This window comes from Trichechus manatus, unplaced genomic scaffold (genome assembly GCF_000243295.1).
Source record: "Trichechus manatus latirostris isolate Lorelei unplaced genomic scaffold, TriManLat1.0 scaffold00013, whole genome shotgun sequence".
Classification (NCBI taxonomy): Eukaryota; Metazoa; Chordata; class Mammalia; order Sirenia; family Trichechidae; genus Trichechus; species Trichechus manatus.
The window spans coordinates 2,909,319-2,928,658 of NW_004443949.1; the positions used below are offsets into that span (position 1 = coordinate 2,909,319).

Here is a 19,340-nt window from a genome sequence, read left to right on the forward strand (position 1 = left end):
AGTTTAGATGTGTCTATGAATCTTCTATGACTTTGCCTTGGTCAAGTTGTGCTGACTTCCCCAGTATTGTGTATTGTCTTACCCTTCACCAAAGTTATCACTTATCTGTTGTCTAGTTAATGTTTTTCCCTCCCTACCCCTCCCCTCCCTCATAACCAAAAAAGATAGTTTCTTTCTGTGTGTAAACGTTATGTTTTTTGTGTTTTCTTTGTTTTTTTGTAAGCTTGTATTCCTATAGGTTCGCTATGAGTCAGAATCGACTTGATGGCAATGGGTTTGGTTTTTTTTTTTTTTTTTTGGTATTCCTTAGAATTTAATAGAAAGTCTTTGAGACTGTGTTGAAGGCATACTTTTATTTAACTCTTATACTAAAGATTTAACCCCTTGGAATTCCAGTGTTATGTGGTGGGGTGGTGAGATAGGCTCACCACCCTGGGGAAACACTACACTTCATTCCCTGTCACTTGCATCCACCCTGCACAGCTATAAAAACCAAAGCTAGCCTCAGTACTTTATTTTCTTCTCTGGGTTCCCATTTTCACTTAGTTTTTGGCATTTGAGGATTTCTTACTATTTTGCCAACTCATTGACTCCTTTAAAATGTTTTCTATATTTTATATAGCAGTTTTAGTTGGTTTTAGCAGAGGGGTCAGTCAGAGTATCTAGTCTGCCATACTTCTCTAGAAATGAATAGAAAGGTGGACACACAGGTGCACACAGGGTACTCTCCTCCACCAACCATGTGTTAAGATCCTCTGACTTGATAAAACAGCATACCATTTTGGGTAAGAGCAATGGCACAGTTTTCTTAGTTCTCTTTTCTGGTAAGTACTCCAGGCAGCCTTATTTCATTGGGCCACATGGTAGCTGCAGTTCCTAACCTCGTCTTCAAAAGTTGGTACGTTCCAGATACATCCAACACTTCCAGTCTGCAAGGCCAGCAGCCCCATCTTACAACTGCGAAGCATCCCACGTCTGAGCCTGCTGGCTCCACCCACCACAGGAACAAGGTTCCTCTCCAAAACCTAAGCTTGTGGTGCCGCAAGGTTTTCCAGAATTTCTGCCATTATTTTTCTTTCATGAGTGATTTTTAAACAAAAGATGTCACACATAACCAGAACCACTGTCCTTCAGAAAGGCAAATTCAGTACACCCTTCACCCTGTCTCCTTGATGGCACCTGGAAAGATCTTGCTCTGTGTACTAATTAACCCAGGCAGGTAAGTTAACGAGGATAATGAACCGAGCTGGGTAGCTCGCTAAAACATTCGGGAACTCACTGTGGAAAGCATTTCATACACGGGCAGTGGGCCTCATACAACTACTCAGAATCCTTTACTCAGTTGTTATTATGCTCCAAACTGTGATGAATACTATGTTTTCAAACCATTCAAAATACAAATTTTAAACGTCTCACAACATAGATAAATCTGGAGGGCATTATGCAGAGTGAAATAAATCAATCACAAAGGGACAAATACTGTATGAGACCACTATATAAAAATTCTTTTTCCTTCTATGCATCCAGGAAGCAGGGAACACTGTTACTTCTCACTAGGAGGGTAACGTTTAGGGCAGGGCATGACGTAAGAGGATGAGGCAGAGATGGAAATTGGTGGTCACATTTCATTCATGACAACTGTATCTCTGAATTTAAAGAAAGTGGTGATGAATCACAGACATTTTGTATAAAAGTATCATACTTCAGCTACTCTTTGATAAAAAGGCCACAATCTCTGGGTTGTCCATTTATTGTTAGTGGGCACAGGCATATGTTGTTGTTGGGTGCTGTCTAATTGAGTAGAACTGCCCCCGTAGAGTCTTCTTGGCTGTAATCTTTCTGGAAGCAGATAGCCAGGTCCTTCTCCTGCGGAGCTACTGGGTGGATTCAAACCACCAACCTTCTGGTTAGCAGCCTAGTGCTTAGCCATTGCTCTATCAGGGTGCCACAAGGAGTGTTAAGTAATTAAAAAAGAAACATACACACACACACACAAACTGGACCCTTCTTTATCATACTAAGATCCAAATTATCCAAAGCCTACTTCTTCAAAAAATATCCCTAAAGGTTCACTTTACTTCTCACCCTCCAATATCATAAAGAAGGACAATTTCTTTTTATGAAAACACTGTGAGGGCTTTTTATTTTGTCAGAAAAACTTGGCAAAAGATAGGATGAGGATTCTTTTACTTGAGCTTTCACCATTAAAACCCTAATGAAATCTTTCTTGTTCCTTGAAGCCTGTTGCATAGAGAGGATTTGATTTTCCTTCGTAACTGGAAAAATTTTAGTGTGGACATGCATTGCACCAAGATAGACTCTGGGTTTTTGGATTTTCTGTAAGGAGATCAATTGAGGCAGTTTGCTGTCTCTCTGTTTTCTTCCCAGAGCTGTTCTAGCTGCTCCGTGTTTACCTCTTTTCTCTAGCACTCAAGGAGCCGCAGAGAGCGAGCTGAGGAAACACACGCTCTGCTTTTCCAAGTGCAGAAATGAGTGTTCTTCACTGAAATGACGGCAGGCTGCTTTGGGGAGTTTTCTTAGGTCCAAAGCCCCGAGGATAAAAGTCACCCCGTCATTGGTTTCCTGCCTCATTACACATAAAAAATTTATGAATTTATAGTGTCATTTTTCTTCCAGCTAAATCAAAGCTATACGATTTTGCAACTAACTCCGCGCACACAGTCTTAAGACTTGGGTTGCAATCAATAAGTTTGTTGTTGCTGTCAGCTGGGGCAATTTCCCTGATTAACCTATGAAGAGTGTTCTCCTTCATGAATGCTGTTCAGAAATGAGCAGAGACTGTAAAGGGAGACAAGGGCAGGTTCCAGAACGTGAATTCTTGGTGACTCTAAATGATGATGTATGAAGAAGAAAGAGAGGGAGAACAATTTGATTTGCTCCAACTAGGTTGACCCAGAAAGGAGAAGAGCAGAAAAATTGCTTTGACTAAGCAAACATGACATCAAGTCACACAAGAGCAGACTCACAATATGCAATATTTAAGCCTCGTTTAAAAAATATGTCATGTCTAGATCTGAGAGACATTCTATGCTGGTACAAAAAAAAAAGTATTTGCTCAGTCTGTTTCCTATTGCCATTTCTCTGATTCATTAGGAACAACTTCTCTATCCTTGAAACACTGTCTTAAGATTTGGGGTGGGACTTCTTTGCTCTGGCTAAATTATGATTGATTTCAAAGTTTAGGTAGAAAAAACAAAACAAAACCAAACAAAACCAAACAAAGTTCAGGTAGGTAAACAGGCATCTGATGGTAAAAATCCACCTGACTTGGAAAGAGCTGCTGGTTTTCTAGGGTAATGGACCTTCCCTTGAAATAAGGACTCAGATTTCTCCTGGGATTCTAAAAAATAAATTTTTCAAAGGCTCACAGAAGGGTCAATTCATTTGCAGAGAAATCTTTGCCAGAGCATTGTCTGATTCCAATTATACGTCCAGGATGGCGCAAATGGTTAGGTGCGTGGCTGCTAACCGAAAGACTGGTGGTTCGAACCTGCCCAAAGGCACCTCAGAAGAAAGGCCTGGCAACTTGCTTCTGAAAGGTCACAGCCTTGAAAACCCTACAGAGCACAGTTCTAGTCTACAATTCATGGGGTCATCATGAACTGGAACCAACTCAACTGCAACTGGTTTGGCGTTTTGGTTTTAGTATAGCCCCCAAAGTGTTGTGAGTTCTTTGATTATGCCCTAGTCACCTATACTTGGTACATGTTAGTGCTCAATAAATACTTGTTGAATGAATGACTGATTTTTTTTCTTCTTTTTCATGTAAGAGTTACCTTAGAGTCGAGAAGAATAATGAAACAAGATTTGTATCAATTTTTAAATTTTGCCTTGTTTGTATGTGTTTATGGTTGATAGCGTTGTTGGTAGGTGCCGTCCAGTCAGCTCTGACTTACAGTGACCTTACGTCCAACAGAAAGAAACGTTGCCTGGTGCTGCGCCATCCTCACAATGGTTGCTGTTTCAGCCCATTGTTGCAGTCCCTGTGTCAATCCATCTCAGTGAGGGTCTCCCTCTTTTCTGCTGACCCTCTACTTTACCAAACATGATTCCTTCTCCAGTGATAGGTCTCTTCTGATGAAGTGGCCAAAGTGCAAGAGATGAAGTCTCACCATCCTCGCTTCTAAGGAGCATTCTGGTTGTACTTCCTCCAAGACAGATCTGTTTGTTCTTCTGGCAGTCAATCGTATATTCAATATTATTGCCAAAACCACAATTCGAATGCGTTGATTCTTCTTCGGTCTTCCTTTTATATTGTCCAGCTTTTGCATGCATATGAGGCGACTGAAAATACCATGGCTTGAGTCAGGTGCAGCTTAGTCCTCAAAGTGACCTCTTTGCTTTTTAACACTTTAAATAGGTCTTTTGCCACGGATTTGCCCAATGCAAATACATCATTTGATTTCTTGACAGTACTACTGGTCACTAATATAATAATACTGTTCACTAATAAGTCTCTGTGTGAGACTTATATTCCCTGCCTCCTTGAAGTCAAGTGTGGTCATGTGACTTGCTTTGGCTGATGAAGTGGGAACAATGCGATCTGTCCCTGCCAGGTGGAGGTTTTATGAGCCACCTCTGCCACATTCTGTATTTCCCCTGCACTGAAAGAGGTGATACTCCAGATAATGGCTGCTCTGTCCCCCCGGGTCCCAGAGGGAGGGTGATCATATGCAGCCAACTCACAGCTGACACACAATGGACACTTAGAAAGAGAAATAAACTTGTGTGGTTGTGAGCCACAGAGACTTGGGGAGTTGTTTGTAGGTGCAGCAATACCTCACCTGTTCCATCTGGATCAATACAGTATTGGAAAAGCTTCTGAAGATATTACACAAATCCAGCTTCCAAAAAGTTATTGGTAAAATAGCAACATAGTGGTAGTGATAAGGATGCTGTTTGGCTCATTTGGTATCAATCTCACTTTTTTTTTTTAATAACTTGGCCAGCCTTTTTTAGGTGTAAGAAAATATCCGTGAAGTCAGAGCCTTTGACGATAATGACCATGAATGAGCTTAAGTAATAAAATCATTGTGTATTCCAGTTATCTTTCTACCTTTAACATTTACGAAGGAAAGTCAATTTTCACTCAAACAGGTTTCTTTTCGTCTGGTTTTCTCTACAGTGTTTATGCCTGAGGTTTATTGCTAGCAGTAAAGAGTGTCCCACTATGTTATGGGAATTGCCAAATTCCCAGTGCTTTAAAATGTATTCCATAGGCCCCAGAGTCAGCTGAAAGCTGATTGATTTTACAGCAAATACATCAAAACTGGTATTTATGAAATATCCCATTTCTTCAGCTCTCTCTCTCATAAGCGTGAACATCACATTTGGGAGTTGTGGTGCAAATATCTCAGACAGCTATGAGCAAAAATTACTGCAGATTTTCCACGACAAGGAAAAGGTTCTTTAAGCTGTTCAATAATTTAATAAGAGATCTAGGTCAACTGATATCTCTCATGAACAAACATTTTAAAAGGTATGGTTTGAACAGTTTTGTGTAGCTCGTCTATTCCGATTTTCATAATCGTCTGACCAAAACACCAATTATATAGCTGAATAAAGGACACATACTGTGAATACATGTGTGGATGACCTTTTCATCTGATTTGATTAGTTCATGACTGCCAATAAAGTTTCTATTTGATTTGTTCCACATTTGGCAGAAAGGTCTGAAGTAAGAAAGGATGAGCTGTCAGGTATGACTTACGTTAGGATGGAGCCCTGGTAGAGCAGTGGTTAAGAGCTTGGCTGCTAACCAAAAGGTTGGCAGTTTGAATCTACCAACCGCTCCTTGGAAACCCTATGGGGCAGCTCTACTCTGTCCTAAAGGATTGCTGAGTCACTGGTTTGGTTTTATGTTAGAATGCTACACAATTTAATGTTTTCTATTTGCATACTTGGTCAATGATTATTCACTTAATATACTGTCCACATATTCTTTTATGGTGTAGTCTATCTTAGATTAAAAAATCAAATTCCTATTTAGTTTATGCTAATATAATGTGAGGCTCTGTGCTAAGTACTATTCCCTCCAGGAGACATAGGGATTTAATTGGACTGATAAGCAAGGCCTTCTTAAAAAAATTGGATGAAAATATACACAACAAAACATACACGTGTTCAACAATTTTGACATGTACAGTTTGTTGACGACGGTTGCATACTTCACCCTGTCCTCATTCTCACTATCTCTGCTCCTGTTGTTTCACTATTTACTTACACTCTCTGCCCCTTAAAGTTCTCATCTGTGCTTTAGAGTTACTGTTGTCATTTCAATGTCATATACGTAATTATTCAATTGGGCGCAAAAACAATGCCTTTCGTAAACAGTAACCCTTGCCTTTTGATGACGCTAGCGCTAACAACATACTATGATGTAGATTGTACATGATAAGTTAGTTTTACTAAGTGCTACGCAACAGAGAAGAACTCAGTGAATACATCTGTTGACTGATTGATACTTTTAGAATGCATCAATTTGTGTTTAGCTGGAGCCAAGGCATTCTGGAACAAACGGGGAAGTCTGAAGGGAAAAATAAGCGTATCGGTACACCACAAAACAACCTATAAAATCTGTATAGCCGTAGTTTGGTCTGAAAGTGTAACATTTCACATTTGTGACAGATTCAGAGGTCACCAAAGCTCCTGCTTAAATGTTTCTGAAGACAAAGGAGAATTTAACCCGGAGCTGAAACTGGTTTTGGGTGGTAAAAGGACCCCCAAAATGATTGCAGAGCCCTTATACCTAATGTAAAGCGTGAAAATGTTTTCCCCCTTTGAAATGCGTAGAATGACTTTACTTCACTGTTGGAAGTCCTATGGTTCTCTGAACATGTCTTAAGGCAGTGATGTGGAGTGGGCTTTAATATCTCCCAGGGACTTATGCAGCCAGTGTGGCGATTACTCTGCTTTCTCCTCCCAGTGTATGATCACATGCAATTAAACACAACCTTGTCTGAGCTGAAAGAGAAATATGCTCCTCCTATTTACACTATTCTTCCATGCACCTGAAAGAAAAGCTTCCCTAGGATGTAAAACTAGCCCACTGTCCACTGGGCGTGAGCTGAAAAAATCTACATATGGAGCAGGCATTCCATCCAGGTTTCCAACAGTGCATAACACCATTAAATTAGATTTGTGCATCCTTCAAGCCCGTGAAATAAGCAGAGTATCCTGGAGATAAGCCATCATTTTATGTGTGTGTCTTATGATACTCCCCGCTCGAGCCATCAACCACAGGCCTCCTAAATGGGAAGAAGCCTGTGCTGTTCACATTGCCTGGAGAAGAGCAGACACCAAGACTGAATAAGTTGGGTGGTTTGGTTTTAATGTTTTATACCTTCTCCCTGTTTGGAAAGTTCACTGCATTTTGCTGTTGTCATTACCAAGGGTTCACTGAAGACAAAACCGAGATGCCTCAGTGAGGTTTTGCAGCAAATAGATAAAGCAGGTTCAGGCAAGACTGGGCAGTTCACAATCTGAAGGAGACTGAGCGGTAGCCATTTATTTGCTGGGGCAAACGGAACATAATTTATTCAGCTGCAGCAGAGGCTGAAAGCCAATCTGGCCTTGACCCATTTGTCTCTAGAAAACTAATTAAAGTGGAGGATCGGGTTTACTGTTGTTATTGGGTTTTACTTTTTCTTGCTCGGGCCAAGCAAAGACTGAGGGTGTGCGTGGGTGTGTCTGTGTTGGGGTGGAAGGTGGGCAATAGCAGTTTCACCTGAAGACAGTAGCTGAGGCTCTCCATAATAAAGCAGTTTCTTAAACACAGCCTGGCTTCCTTTTGAAACGTAAAGTAGTGGATTTAGCCGGACGCAGAATCCTTTGAGGTGACAACGAAATGCCACATCAATTTAAAATGAACAACAGACAGTTTCCCTAATCCTAACAACCAAGACTTCTCAAATCACACCAAAATGGCCCCAACGAGGCATGGAAGAACGTTTTTACGACCAGCATTTCACTCTGAAACTGGTATTCACCAGCCGGCGGGAAATGATGCCAGAATGTTAGTTGCTTTGTCAATTTTGTTTCAGAGGGGGAGAAAAAGTGCAGAACTTGATATTTTGCAAGTATTTAAATCTAAATGTGAAAATATTAGCAACATATTCATCATCAATGGCAAACCAATGAATTTCAGAAGGTGCATTGTATTTTTGGGAGAATCATATTCAAAAACAGACATCCAATTTTTTTTGACCTAGATAGATAAGATTCTAGAAGGCCGACAGGGAAGTCCAGCAGAGAAGGGGGTGATATCATGGTTTGCATTCATTCCAGTATGTTCAAGGAAGTTGGTATTCTTGGGGAAAAGCTTCTTAGTGGTTCAGCTACAAGGGTCGTGGTAACCGTCAGGCAAGGAAGTTGGACTGGCTCAACTATTGGGGATCCCAACAGGTGCTGGGAAGGGCATGCACACACTATCTGAACTGGAGCTACTCTAGCTTATCCAACTGAACCAAATCAACAGATCCTTGACTTGTCCCAACCATAATGCTTTTTCCTTCCATTTCCCATTTAGCGTCATGAGATCTTAAGCTATCTGTTTTTTCCTGACCCTTCCTCAAGTTCATCCCTTTCAGAGATGTCCTGCTGTGAATGTACCTCTTTAACTCTCTTCCCCCACCCAAACTGCTGGAATGATGAATGGGGATACTACTCTGGATCTTAACAGGGAAATATTTCATTAAAAAAAAAAAAAAAAAGAATTTTAAAGGTGAAATTTTAGACATCATGTTACCACTGCCTAGATTTAAGGCCAGGCAGACATCTATCCCCCTGATGTCATGGGTGTGCTGCGTGAATAAATAAGTGCTCAACAGATGAGGGTCACCTTCTCTCCTGGGCCCACGGTGCTATGCAGGGTGTAGGCCCTTATTTCCTTATTAAGGGGTATTACCAGCATGAAATGGTATTATGAAAACTACATTCAACAATTATTTGATTATTTGGGTTAATATAGAAAATCAAGTAAGATAACCTGGATGTTCTTGTCAGCCCCAGTACAAATCACTTTGGAGTAAAAAAATATCCAATGCTCCCTCTCTGAATGCTCTAAAAGAAATCAGCAAATTCAAGCAGAAAAAAAAAAAAAAAGAATAAAACAACTTATAGAACAAACTATTTCTTATCCAAACCCCCTAAATTCTCTATGCCCCAGCTAATGGAAAAATTAGCTCCTTACGCATGAGAGTTGATGTTGGTTTGTTCTTATTATTAGCAAAGTAATTATTCACTCAGCACGAGAAGGAAAAAAAGCAATATATTCTATCAGGGAAGAGCTAGTTTTTCCAGGCAGACTACACAGTCTGAACGTTGGGATAGAATTTAAATCAGCCACCAAATGAGCTGGTCTCACACAAAAGATGAGACTGAAAACCTTGCCATTAGGGAGGCATAGCAAAATGGTTGTTAACCATAAATACCAAACAGAGAGGAAATTACTAAACAAGTTGGCCATGTGCAGTGTCCAATTTGCTCTCCAGAGAATTCGGAAGGGAAAAGTGGAGGTGGAATTTCTCAGAAACTCTCCAGTATGACTGTACAAAGACAAATGGGGATGAGAAGAAGAAGAAGACCAGAGCTTACACTATGCTGCATCGTCCTCCACACAGTCCTCTGGGAAGCAAGAGGAAAACAGATTTAGAGGAAAAAGAAAAAGAGATTATTCTATACATAATAGCACAGAACAGGTATAATGTTTAGCTTTGTAGGCTGGAATTCCACCCAACCTCACCCCAAATTCCCTCAGAATGACCAGGAAGAAATCTACATACACAGTACAACGCTGAATACTTACTGGAGATTTATGGGTCTAAATCATCACCAACTTGATGAATTAACTTCCAAGTCTGGCTTTAAAAAGAATCCTACCTTTATGGAATACACTCCCATAAGATGTACAATTTAAAATACATTTTTGCTGTAATGAATCCATTGGAGTGAAATAACAGATATTCCCTGCCCAAGTGAATTCAGGAGCTCTACAGCATGTTGTCCTCTAATATTCCGAGCTGTGTAATTAATTGCCTTTTACAGAGGATAATTCGAAATACTTCTGTATGCTGAGGTCTTAAAACATTGAGCTATTTTGTGTTGATTTATTTTTACAGTCTATATTTCCAGCAAATTGGAACTCTCCAAAAAACTCATGGTTTTACATCAAACTATTTAAGAGAATTCACGGAGTATAAAAGTATGAAAAGAGCAAGAGAACCAATCTCTTTCTGAGTGCCAACAGTCACCTCTGGCCTCTTTAATTGAAAATCAATAACAGTCTGCTATGACAGAAGGGCTGCTCGGGTGAGTGTTGATAACAAGGAAGAGACACATGGAAGTGGGGCCAGTCTGTCAACCAAATTAGCTGATGGCATTCGCATCTTCAGTAAATCATGGCTGTTGGCAGAAAGGACTGTGGCATTCTCTGACACGTTGGCTTTCTATCAGCTGCTGAATTCATACAAATATGATAATTATTGGATAACAAAAATAACTTTAGTATATCTAAAAAGCTACTGACTAAGTAAACTGCTTTTTATACCCATAAAGCTTTAAAGGAACAAATGTAAATGTTTCCTAGATATTAAAGAATTTCAAGTTCTTTATAAATATCATAAGAGGTTGAATGACGGAATTGATGTATTTTTAAGAGAGACGGGTTTTTTCTTCATTTGCTTTGTTTTCAAGTCTCTCATATAAATTTGAAGAGTAGTTTACCCAGTTTGGGGTTAGAAGCTTTATTTTTAAAAACAAATCCTATAATTGCCAGGTCACCTAAAAAATACAGTAACTGATATGAGAGCATTTACCAACAGATCTCCAAGTTAATACCACCAATGCAAATTTAAATTTAAATGGTGTTAAGAAGCAGCTGTCTAAGAGTTTTATAGTTGAATTATCTTGACTTCAGCAAAGGGGTGGGAGTGATTGGGATATTCTTTTTGATACTGTCCTCTGAAGCATTCTCTCTGCTAAAACACTTAGAGAAATTAGGGGAAATCTTTCCCAATTATACTCCTTTTCTAGGACACGTTTCTCAAAAATACTCAGGGACCATCTTTTCTGGGGAAAACTGAAACTGGGGCAGGTAACAGGAGCCTTGTCTATAAACAGTCAAAATAGGCGCTGATGTATGACAGACCCACAGGACAGTTCACCAGAGCATCTATCTTGAAGATGACTGCGTCCAACACTTGCCCAGTGTAGACAGGCCAGGGGTAACTGCTTCGCCTTTCCACTATTCAGAGCTCTATCAAACCCTCGAAAGGAAGAAGGCCTTGGGGGAGACATCGGCTGCAAATGGAAACGCTGATACTAGCTTGGGGCCTAGCTTGTGTTTTCAAGAATAATCTTGGTACAGCTCCTTTTGATACTGAAAAGGCTCCTTACTCTTAGAAGCTGAGGAAAGTAGCTCTAGGTGGGCTTATGGCTGGCTGTGAATCACAAACTGCAAATTCTTACCATCTGGGAAGGAATCAAAATTTAATTCAATAATAAAAATAAATCAGTAAAACCTCAATTCTCCCGTACAGAGACTTAAGCCACACCTCTGAGGAAGTAAACTATTGTGATGTCAGAGAATGTTTTAGAATAAAACTGGCTTATTGATTTAAACTCCTATGCACTGGGTCTTCTGGTCCTTTGTCTTACGACTGTATGATGGATCATGACCAATTATTTTCAGGAAAAAATTGATCAAAGCGTATTTTTTCAGTGCGTAAGTCAAAGATCCTATTTTACAACAGCAGACTTATATTTGGGAGCATTATGAAGATGATCGTTGAAGTTCCTTAAGAAAAAAGTTCAAACTCCAATTTTCATATATAGATCAGATTTTCAACCTCATGTGAAATTCTCCAAGTGCTGACGATGCTTTCTTTAGGCTTGTACTAAACTACATAAATACTGTTGTCTTGAGAAAAATATTTTTCTTACTCTACTTTCCTTGTTTGAGTGTGTGTGTTTATTTCTTCTGTGGAAGAGAGAAAATTGTGCTTCTCTGTTTCCAAGGGAAAAAAAATTAATTAGCTGTCATAGCTATCATTATGTTGTTTAAATTCAATGCAATTTTAAGTAAGTGCATAATGTACCCCAGTTCTTTAGCTAGATTTTATGAAAATATTGAAAAGCTTGACTGGTTACTGAGTCAACTAAAATGGGGATCTAAAAAAGGCTCAAACCCTACTCACCATTTGTTCTTATTAGACGGATCTTGATATACAAACCAGTTTGTAAAGCAAAATCCCAAACCATGGAATCTGATTGAACCATCATTTCTTTAAAACAACTGACTAGTAACTAGTTGTTTGGCGAGATATATTGGTTGTTTAAAAACCAAAAGGTGCCTGGATTTTAAACTTTCTCCTAAAATTTTAAATACAGGACAGAAATCAACCAAGTAAAGCAAAAGGTTGAAGCAATTAGATAATTTCGTTTCCAAACACTGCACTGGAGAAAAGGTGTTTTATTTGCTGATAATCAGTACTAAGTTTATAAGATAATTTAGCAGTTAACTACTCAGATCACCTGTCACTTCACCTGTCACATTTTAAGGCTAGGCCTTTATGCTGCAAGTACATTTGATTTTTATAGAGAGAAATGTTGAAGTGTATTTACTTTGAGGCCAAACTCAACCAATTTCATCTTACATGTTCCAGAAGGATATTAGCTAGAATGATAAAGTAATGTATAACAGTGTCCAATGAAAACATATTCACAACCAGCAACCCTGGAGGTCCAAGTTTATATGACACAATCAGATGTGGTTCGACTGCTTTATGACCTTCACGTGTTTACTGTTAATTTTACATGAAGATAATTGGCAAAGCAACATCAACAGTGGTAACAATTACAGGTATATAAATTGTTTATAGTACTATAAATGGAAGAAATTAAATAGCAACTAATCTGGCAATATTTCTTTGATAGGATAAGCTTTTAATTTTTTATAGCAAAATTTGAGTTTTAAGACACACTCAAAAAATTGTGTTTACTACATTTATGGTTGTATTCTAGGAGTAAATTGCCTTGCTGATGGTTTCCATTCAGCCCCCATCACACATTTAAATGGCTCAAAGAGTGACCATATCTAAGGATTCCAACTTTTCTAAGACACACACAAAAGAAAAGAAGTGGTAGTAACATTAACCTGGGGTCTCTGCGAGGACTTTCAAACAGAAAAGTTTACATATTAGGAGTCGTAGAACAGTTTCATTGTATAATTGAATAAATCATTTTAAGACAAGCACTGAAATACGCTATTATAATGTCTCTGAAAGAATTGGTAACAGTAACTTAGTCTTCAAATTAATATTTCAGAAGAAATATGAAGTTGAAATTTTGGCTACTGCAGGAGTGGATTAATAGTTACAAGATTTCTGAAATTGATTCATGGCCTAAAAGAAGGATCCCGTTACTTTTTAAAATTCTAATTAAAAACAGGAGCAGAATATGAGAAGGAGATGACTTTTACAACCAACTTTTCCGAAATCTTATTGTGTGTTTTCAAGAATAACCTCGGCACAGAAGGGCCAGCTATGGCCCTCAATCCGCGAGTACTCACCAGCCGGTCCAGGCTAGTACCTGCGGCGGTTGTCGGTCTTTCTTCAGGATTGTAGGGCCTGAAACGAGTATTAAAATTTTCTGGAGCTGAGCGGGCCGATCTGAGGGCTGGAGCGGGCTTGGGCTGGCCACATCCCTGAAAGACCTGGAAGAACCACAGAAAGGTTGAAAAAGCCACACGGTGATCTCCTGAGGTCATGACGCAAAAGCGCGCAGTGCAGCGGTTTTCACGTTTTTCATGGAAATTTTACCTCAAATAAATGCTTATCTTGAAGTGTAAACAAACTTAAAGAAATAAAACCACTAATATAACAGCAAGAATGACCCAGAAAGATATGGCGTGACTGCTCGTAGGCGCTGACCCTTAGTTTCACCCTATATTAACAATAGGGTTTGTTATAGTTACCTTGGAATCCCTGGGTGGTACCAACCGTTAACACACTTGACTGCTAACCGAAACGTTAGCAGTTTGAGTCCAACCAGAAAGGCCTGGCAATCTACTCCCGAACAATCAGCCACTGAAAACCCTATGGAGCCCAGGTCCACTCTGATACACGTAGGGTCGCCATGAGTCACAGTTAACTCTAGAGCAATATTTACTTCAGAGGAGGGATTCCGAATTAAATAAATTTTGTACTAGAAGCTTTCATGCACTTGAATTGGTTCTCAATAAACATCCGTTTGGGAGTCTTGTTATCATGACAAATGTATTTCATGTATAGCATATAAGGCCAAATACCTCAAGTGACTCCCCTTTGAATAATGAAAACCTCTACTGGAAGAATTCTTTGTCAACACCCTCTTGAGTAATGGTGTGGAAATAGGACATGCAAATGTGGATGAAATCCATATAATGACAGTTTCCTCTAATTTTGTTGTTGACAGCTGTTCATGTCAAAATTAGGATTGCTGTGGGAAATCAAATGCTTCATTATAATGATCTTAGGGACTGAGCTGCCAGTTCTTTACCACAGCGGCTTCACTCAGGGTAGGGGGAGACACTTCCATTGCTGTTTTTGGAAGCTTCACACTCTGTCCTAGGTATCAAGAGACAATACCTTTACTAGAATTATAGGAAATGTAACATTTTCAGAACTTTTTGATGAGGTTTAAGTTTCTTCCATTACTACACAGGAGATGATTCTACTGTTAGATAACTGTCTGCCTGTCTGTGTGTCTGTCTATCTATTTATCTGTCTAGAACTCAGCTGCCAACCAAAATGTTGGCAGTTCAAATCCACCAGCCGTCTACCACCTGCTCCTTGGAAACTCTACAGGACAGTTCTATCTGTCTACCTCCCTCCCTCCCTCCCTCCCTCCCTATCTACCTATCTATCTATCTATCATTTTTTTAAGTAAACTCTTAAGGACTATTTATGTAAGCTAATTTTTAACTTGCACGTACATATTTACAAAGCATGCCTTCTGTTCCGTTATTTGATTCTTCTTTGCTCCTTTGTTGTTTAACTCTAGAATAAGCATATTTCATCAAGCACATTATGTGATTCCACTGTGGTACGCAGGGAGCTCTCCAGTGCCATTCCCAACGACAAACTCTATCCTGAGACACAATTCATTTTGTTTTACCACTACAGCTAATTTCTCTTTTGTTGTATTCAAAAGTTCTCCTTCAACTCAGCGTTTTACAGAGCACAAGCACTTTGTCTTGGCATTCCCGGAGATTGGTCTTAACACACTATCGATTATTCTTCCCTCACATAATTTCTAAAGTTGATGGTGTAAACCAGTGTGATAAAGATAGTGGCCCCTTTTCTCCCTAGTGCTTAAATCACTTCCCAGTGGCAAGGTCGTTGCTGATGGAAGGTATTAACATTTCAAAAGCTCCAGGGATCTGTTGAGTGTGCTATTTTGGATTGCTTCGGAAATGACAGCTGACTTTTAAAAAAGTATAAAGCCTAAGGCGAAACAATACTAATGGCCTTGCTGAGAATTCATGAGGCCTGGGCACTGAAAGAGTTAACAGATCTCCTTAATTAGCCCTCTGGGAAAAATCTGGCTCACCCTGTTAAGTTAAATTAAAGGAACGTGAAATGCCCTGGAAGAATATTAGTGTTCTAAGGGAGATACTTCATCTTAACAGGAAACCTTACCACTGAGACAGAGCCCTCACAGCATTGTATTCTTTACCTGGCCTCCTCCTCTACAGTGCTGTATTGAAAAATCATTTTCTTTTCTGGGCTCCCCCCACTACCCCTAGCTTTGCATTTGAATCCTGCTTTTGCCTGGAGGTTATATGTAAACCCCATTGCGCCTGCTTAGTATGATTAAGAATGTTGCTGATGTAACTTGTATGAACTCCCTGCTTGTAAACCCCTTTAAAAGTAACTGGCCTGCCTGCCCTTGGCGAGCAGTCTTGGCAGCAGCAGCTCCGAATAACTCCTTTTCCTTGTGCAACGAAATAAAGGTGCTTTTCCTGTTCTCCCACCTTGGTCTCTCGTTTACCATGCTGAGTAAGAACCTGGGGTTTCTACCCGGTAACAGCACTTGTTTAATTTTTTTTTTTTGTGGTGGGTGTTAACTATAACAACAGAATGTAGGTGAGCTAATATAATACAGCCTAGCAGCTTTCTGTCATTTATATCAGTTTGAATTTTGAACATAGCATCAGGGAGGAATCACTGGGTCTATAATCCACACCCAAAGAAAACACTGACTTCCAATTATTTTGGGAACAATGTCTAAACCCACAGAGTCAGGTGGAGACCTACATAAAAATCCGCCACAATCATCTCATATCTGAAGGTCCTCAAACACAGATGCTATTATACCCTTCAAAAAGGGAATTGTTACAGCAGACACCCTTTAGTGTGGATGTTACCAATCTGGGAATCCAAAGGCTATTTTTCAGAATGTCACAAAACCCAATGGGAATGGTTGCAAAGGAGACCAGTGGAAAGATGAAACAGAGCATCAGCTTACTCTGTTTTAGCCCAGGAATGATGTATTATTCTAGTTTTCTCAAATTCGGCATATGTTTTAAACAACACATATCAGCCATATATCTTAAATGACATATACAATAAAAATTAATAATTTATGAATACATGCAATCTATTAGCTAGACAAAACGTTCTTAAAACTTGGGGTTCATGGTGGTGGGTGACAAAAGGAATTCTTGTGTAGAAAATTTGGATCGTCTCAGACACAATTTTCTGAGTTTGTTATTAAAAAAAAAAGTTGCCATCTAGTTGATTCTGAATCATGGTGTCTTCACACGTGTCAGAGTAGAACTGTGGCTGATTTTTCAGAAATAGATAACCAGGCCTTTCTTCTGAGGCACCTTTGGGTAGACTCGAACTTCCAATCTTTTGGTTAGCAGCCAAGCATGTTAACCATTTGTACCATTCAAGGATGAGTTTGCAATAGCGACAGTATAATTAGACAAAGTTTTATGATTTGTGAGGTCCAGGGCTAGATTACCACAAAAGACCAGTCAGCTTTTTTATTCTGGTAGTATGGTACCTCCATATCTTCTATTTCGGGTAAGATAAGAAACAGACGAGCAGTATGGAGGAAAAGGGCCTTAGATTAAATAAAAGTCAGTATAACAAGGTTCTCCTCCACATGTGGACACGAACTTCCTGTGACCTTGAGCAAATTATCTAACTTCTCTGAGGCTCAGTTTTCTCATCTTTAGAAACCTCGGCATAAAAGATCCCTAAATCCCTTCTGATTCTATCTGGAGCTTGGGCTTTGGAATTGTTGAGAGATCAGATGTGGAGAGTGAGGAAAAGAGAAGAATGGAGACTGTCTTAAGCACTTGAACAGGGCGTAGTACCATTTACTGGATGAGTTAGGATGGACAAGGAACAGGTCTGTTGGCAAAAAATCAAGAGCTCTGTTCTGGCTGTGGGAAGTCTGCAATGCCTTTTACACAGTCACGTAGAGATATTAAGTACGCAGCTGGACACACGAATCCAGGAGTGGCCAGGCTGGAGATGTAGATTTGGATCATCAGCCTAGGATGATATTTAAGGCCCTAAAACTGGTTGAGTTTACCTAGAAAGAATGCATAGAGAGGAGCAGACGGGGCCAAGGACAGCCCAGTGCCACAACCTTTAGAGGTGTCTCCCTGAGCCTTAGTTTCCTCCTCTGTGAAGTGAAAATAACAACATTAATTACTTTACAGACATTCTGGGATGAGAAAGTGCTGTATGTAAGACAGGAAAACACAGCACGGTGTCTGGAAAAGTAAGTGTTTGATAATCATTAGCTAATGAGATCATCCTTTGATCGATTCTTTCCAGAAGTTTTGCTTTCTGAATAAACTGATTTGAAGGGAAAAATAAAAAAGTCTGGGCAGATGTTTCTTAAATGTTTTCCACAAAATATTTCCAGGGCAGAGCAGATAATAGCTGTTACATGAATAATAGATAAATGAGTTAAAGTTAAATTAGGTATCTTCTCAGGTAACACGTGCTTGGTACGAGCCTTTATCATGTTTACATGTATTCTGACTTGTCTAAACGGAGGATGTCATTTGAAGGATTTCCCAATATTATTAGGACATAAGTTTCCCCAAAACATTCTCACAAGACTGGTGTTCCAGGTAACATACCTGGACTAGGGTACATAGGTCTAGTCACCTTTGTGAAAGGAGGTCTAACTGCCAAGAGGAGAAGAGATTTAGCTATAACTGCTTTTACTTAGAAGTATTTGTGAAGCCATTCTACCCTCTTCTACCCTTAATTTGAGAGAAGAAATACTATTTTAAGACACAAAGATTCTTCTCTTTATAGTAGAAGTTTCTAGAGCACGTAACTGCAGGCTAAGCCACTTTACTGTGGAACAAATCATTAGCTCTACCCCTTTAAGAAATAGAATCAACATTACCTTCTGCCTGTCTCCCTCCAAGGGATGTTGAAGGGAATAATTAGACAATTTGGAAAAGTGGTTGGAAGCCCCATGAAGACAGATGCTACGGATGTACAAAGGAATTACCCTTCCCACCTCGCTGACTCACAAAGCGTGTGGATTTTGGGAAGGGATGTGGCTCACAAATCCTCTCTGTAAGAAGATTATGAAAATAATGTCTCAGAAGTATGCCGGCATTCTGAGATTAAAGAAGCTGACATTAAGATAGAAAGTGCTGAATCAAGAGACATTTTATAGTTTCAGAGGGATGAGGAAGAGATGGTGGAGTGCTGATAACAGATTTTAGTACTGTTACTGTCTCTTAGGTTTCTAAATACAAGCGTTCTACCTTTAAGCATGTTAACATATTTTCCCTTAAAATAAACTATAAAAGTGTACACTTTTCTCTGAGGCACACATAGTTTTTCCATACCTATAGCTCTTTGTCTGTATCTTCTGCTTCATCTTTTCCAGCTTGATAATTCACAAAAGTCATTACTGACAACCTGAGAAACAGGGGCGGCAGATAAACCCTGCCTCGGTGTCTGTGTGTTTTGACTCTATTGTCTAAGTTTCTACCCAATGGGTTCTTATTATGGTGGAAAAGATGTTGCTGTCCCCACATAGCACTTTGAAATTTACACACGGAACGGTAATCTTTGATATTAAATATAGGTGACAGTCAACACAATCTAGATTTAATCAGCCTTAATGTTTCAAAAGCAATATTTTATTTATTTATTAGACTCCAATTTATACTACATTTTGAACACTAAGGTGAGCTCCTGACGCAAGCCATGGTGTTTTCAGTCGCCTCATATGCATGCGAAAGCTGGACAATGAATAAGGAAGACTGAAGAAGAATTGACGCCTTTGAA

The 19,340-nt window shown here is 39.5% G+C and overlaps 1 protein-coding gene across 1 annotated transcript in view; it reads right to left on the reverse strand.

The window, feature by feature from the left end:
- GPC6 (glypican 6) overlaps window positions 1–19,340 on the reverse strand; it is a 1,259,037-nt gene that overhangs the window by 74,213 nt on the left and 1,165,484 nt on the right. Inside the window, exon 10 of the mRNA XM_012554142.2 lies at window positions 13,589–13,732. Within this exon, the coding sequence (XP_012409596.1) occupies window positions 13,589–13,732 (144 nt within the window). The remainder of the gene's footprint in view (window positions 1–13,588; window positions 13,733–19,340) is intronic.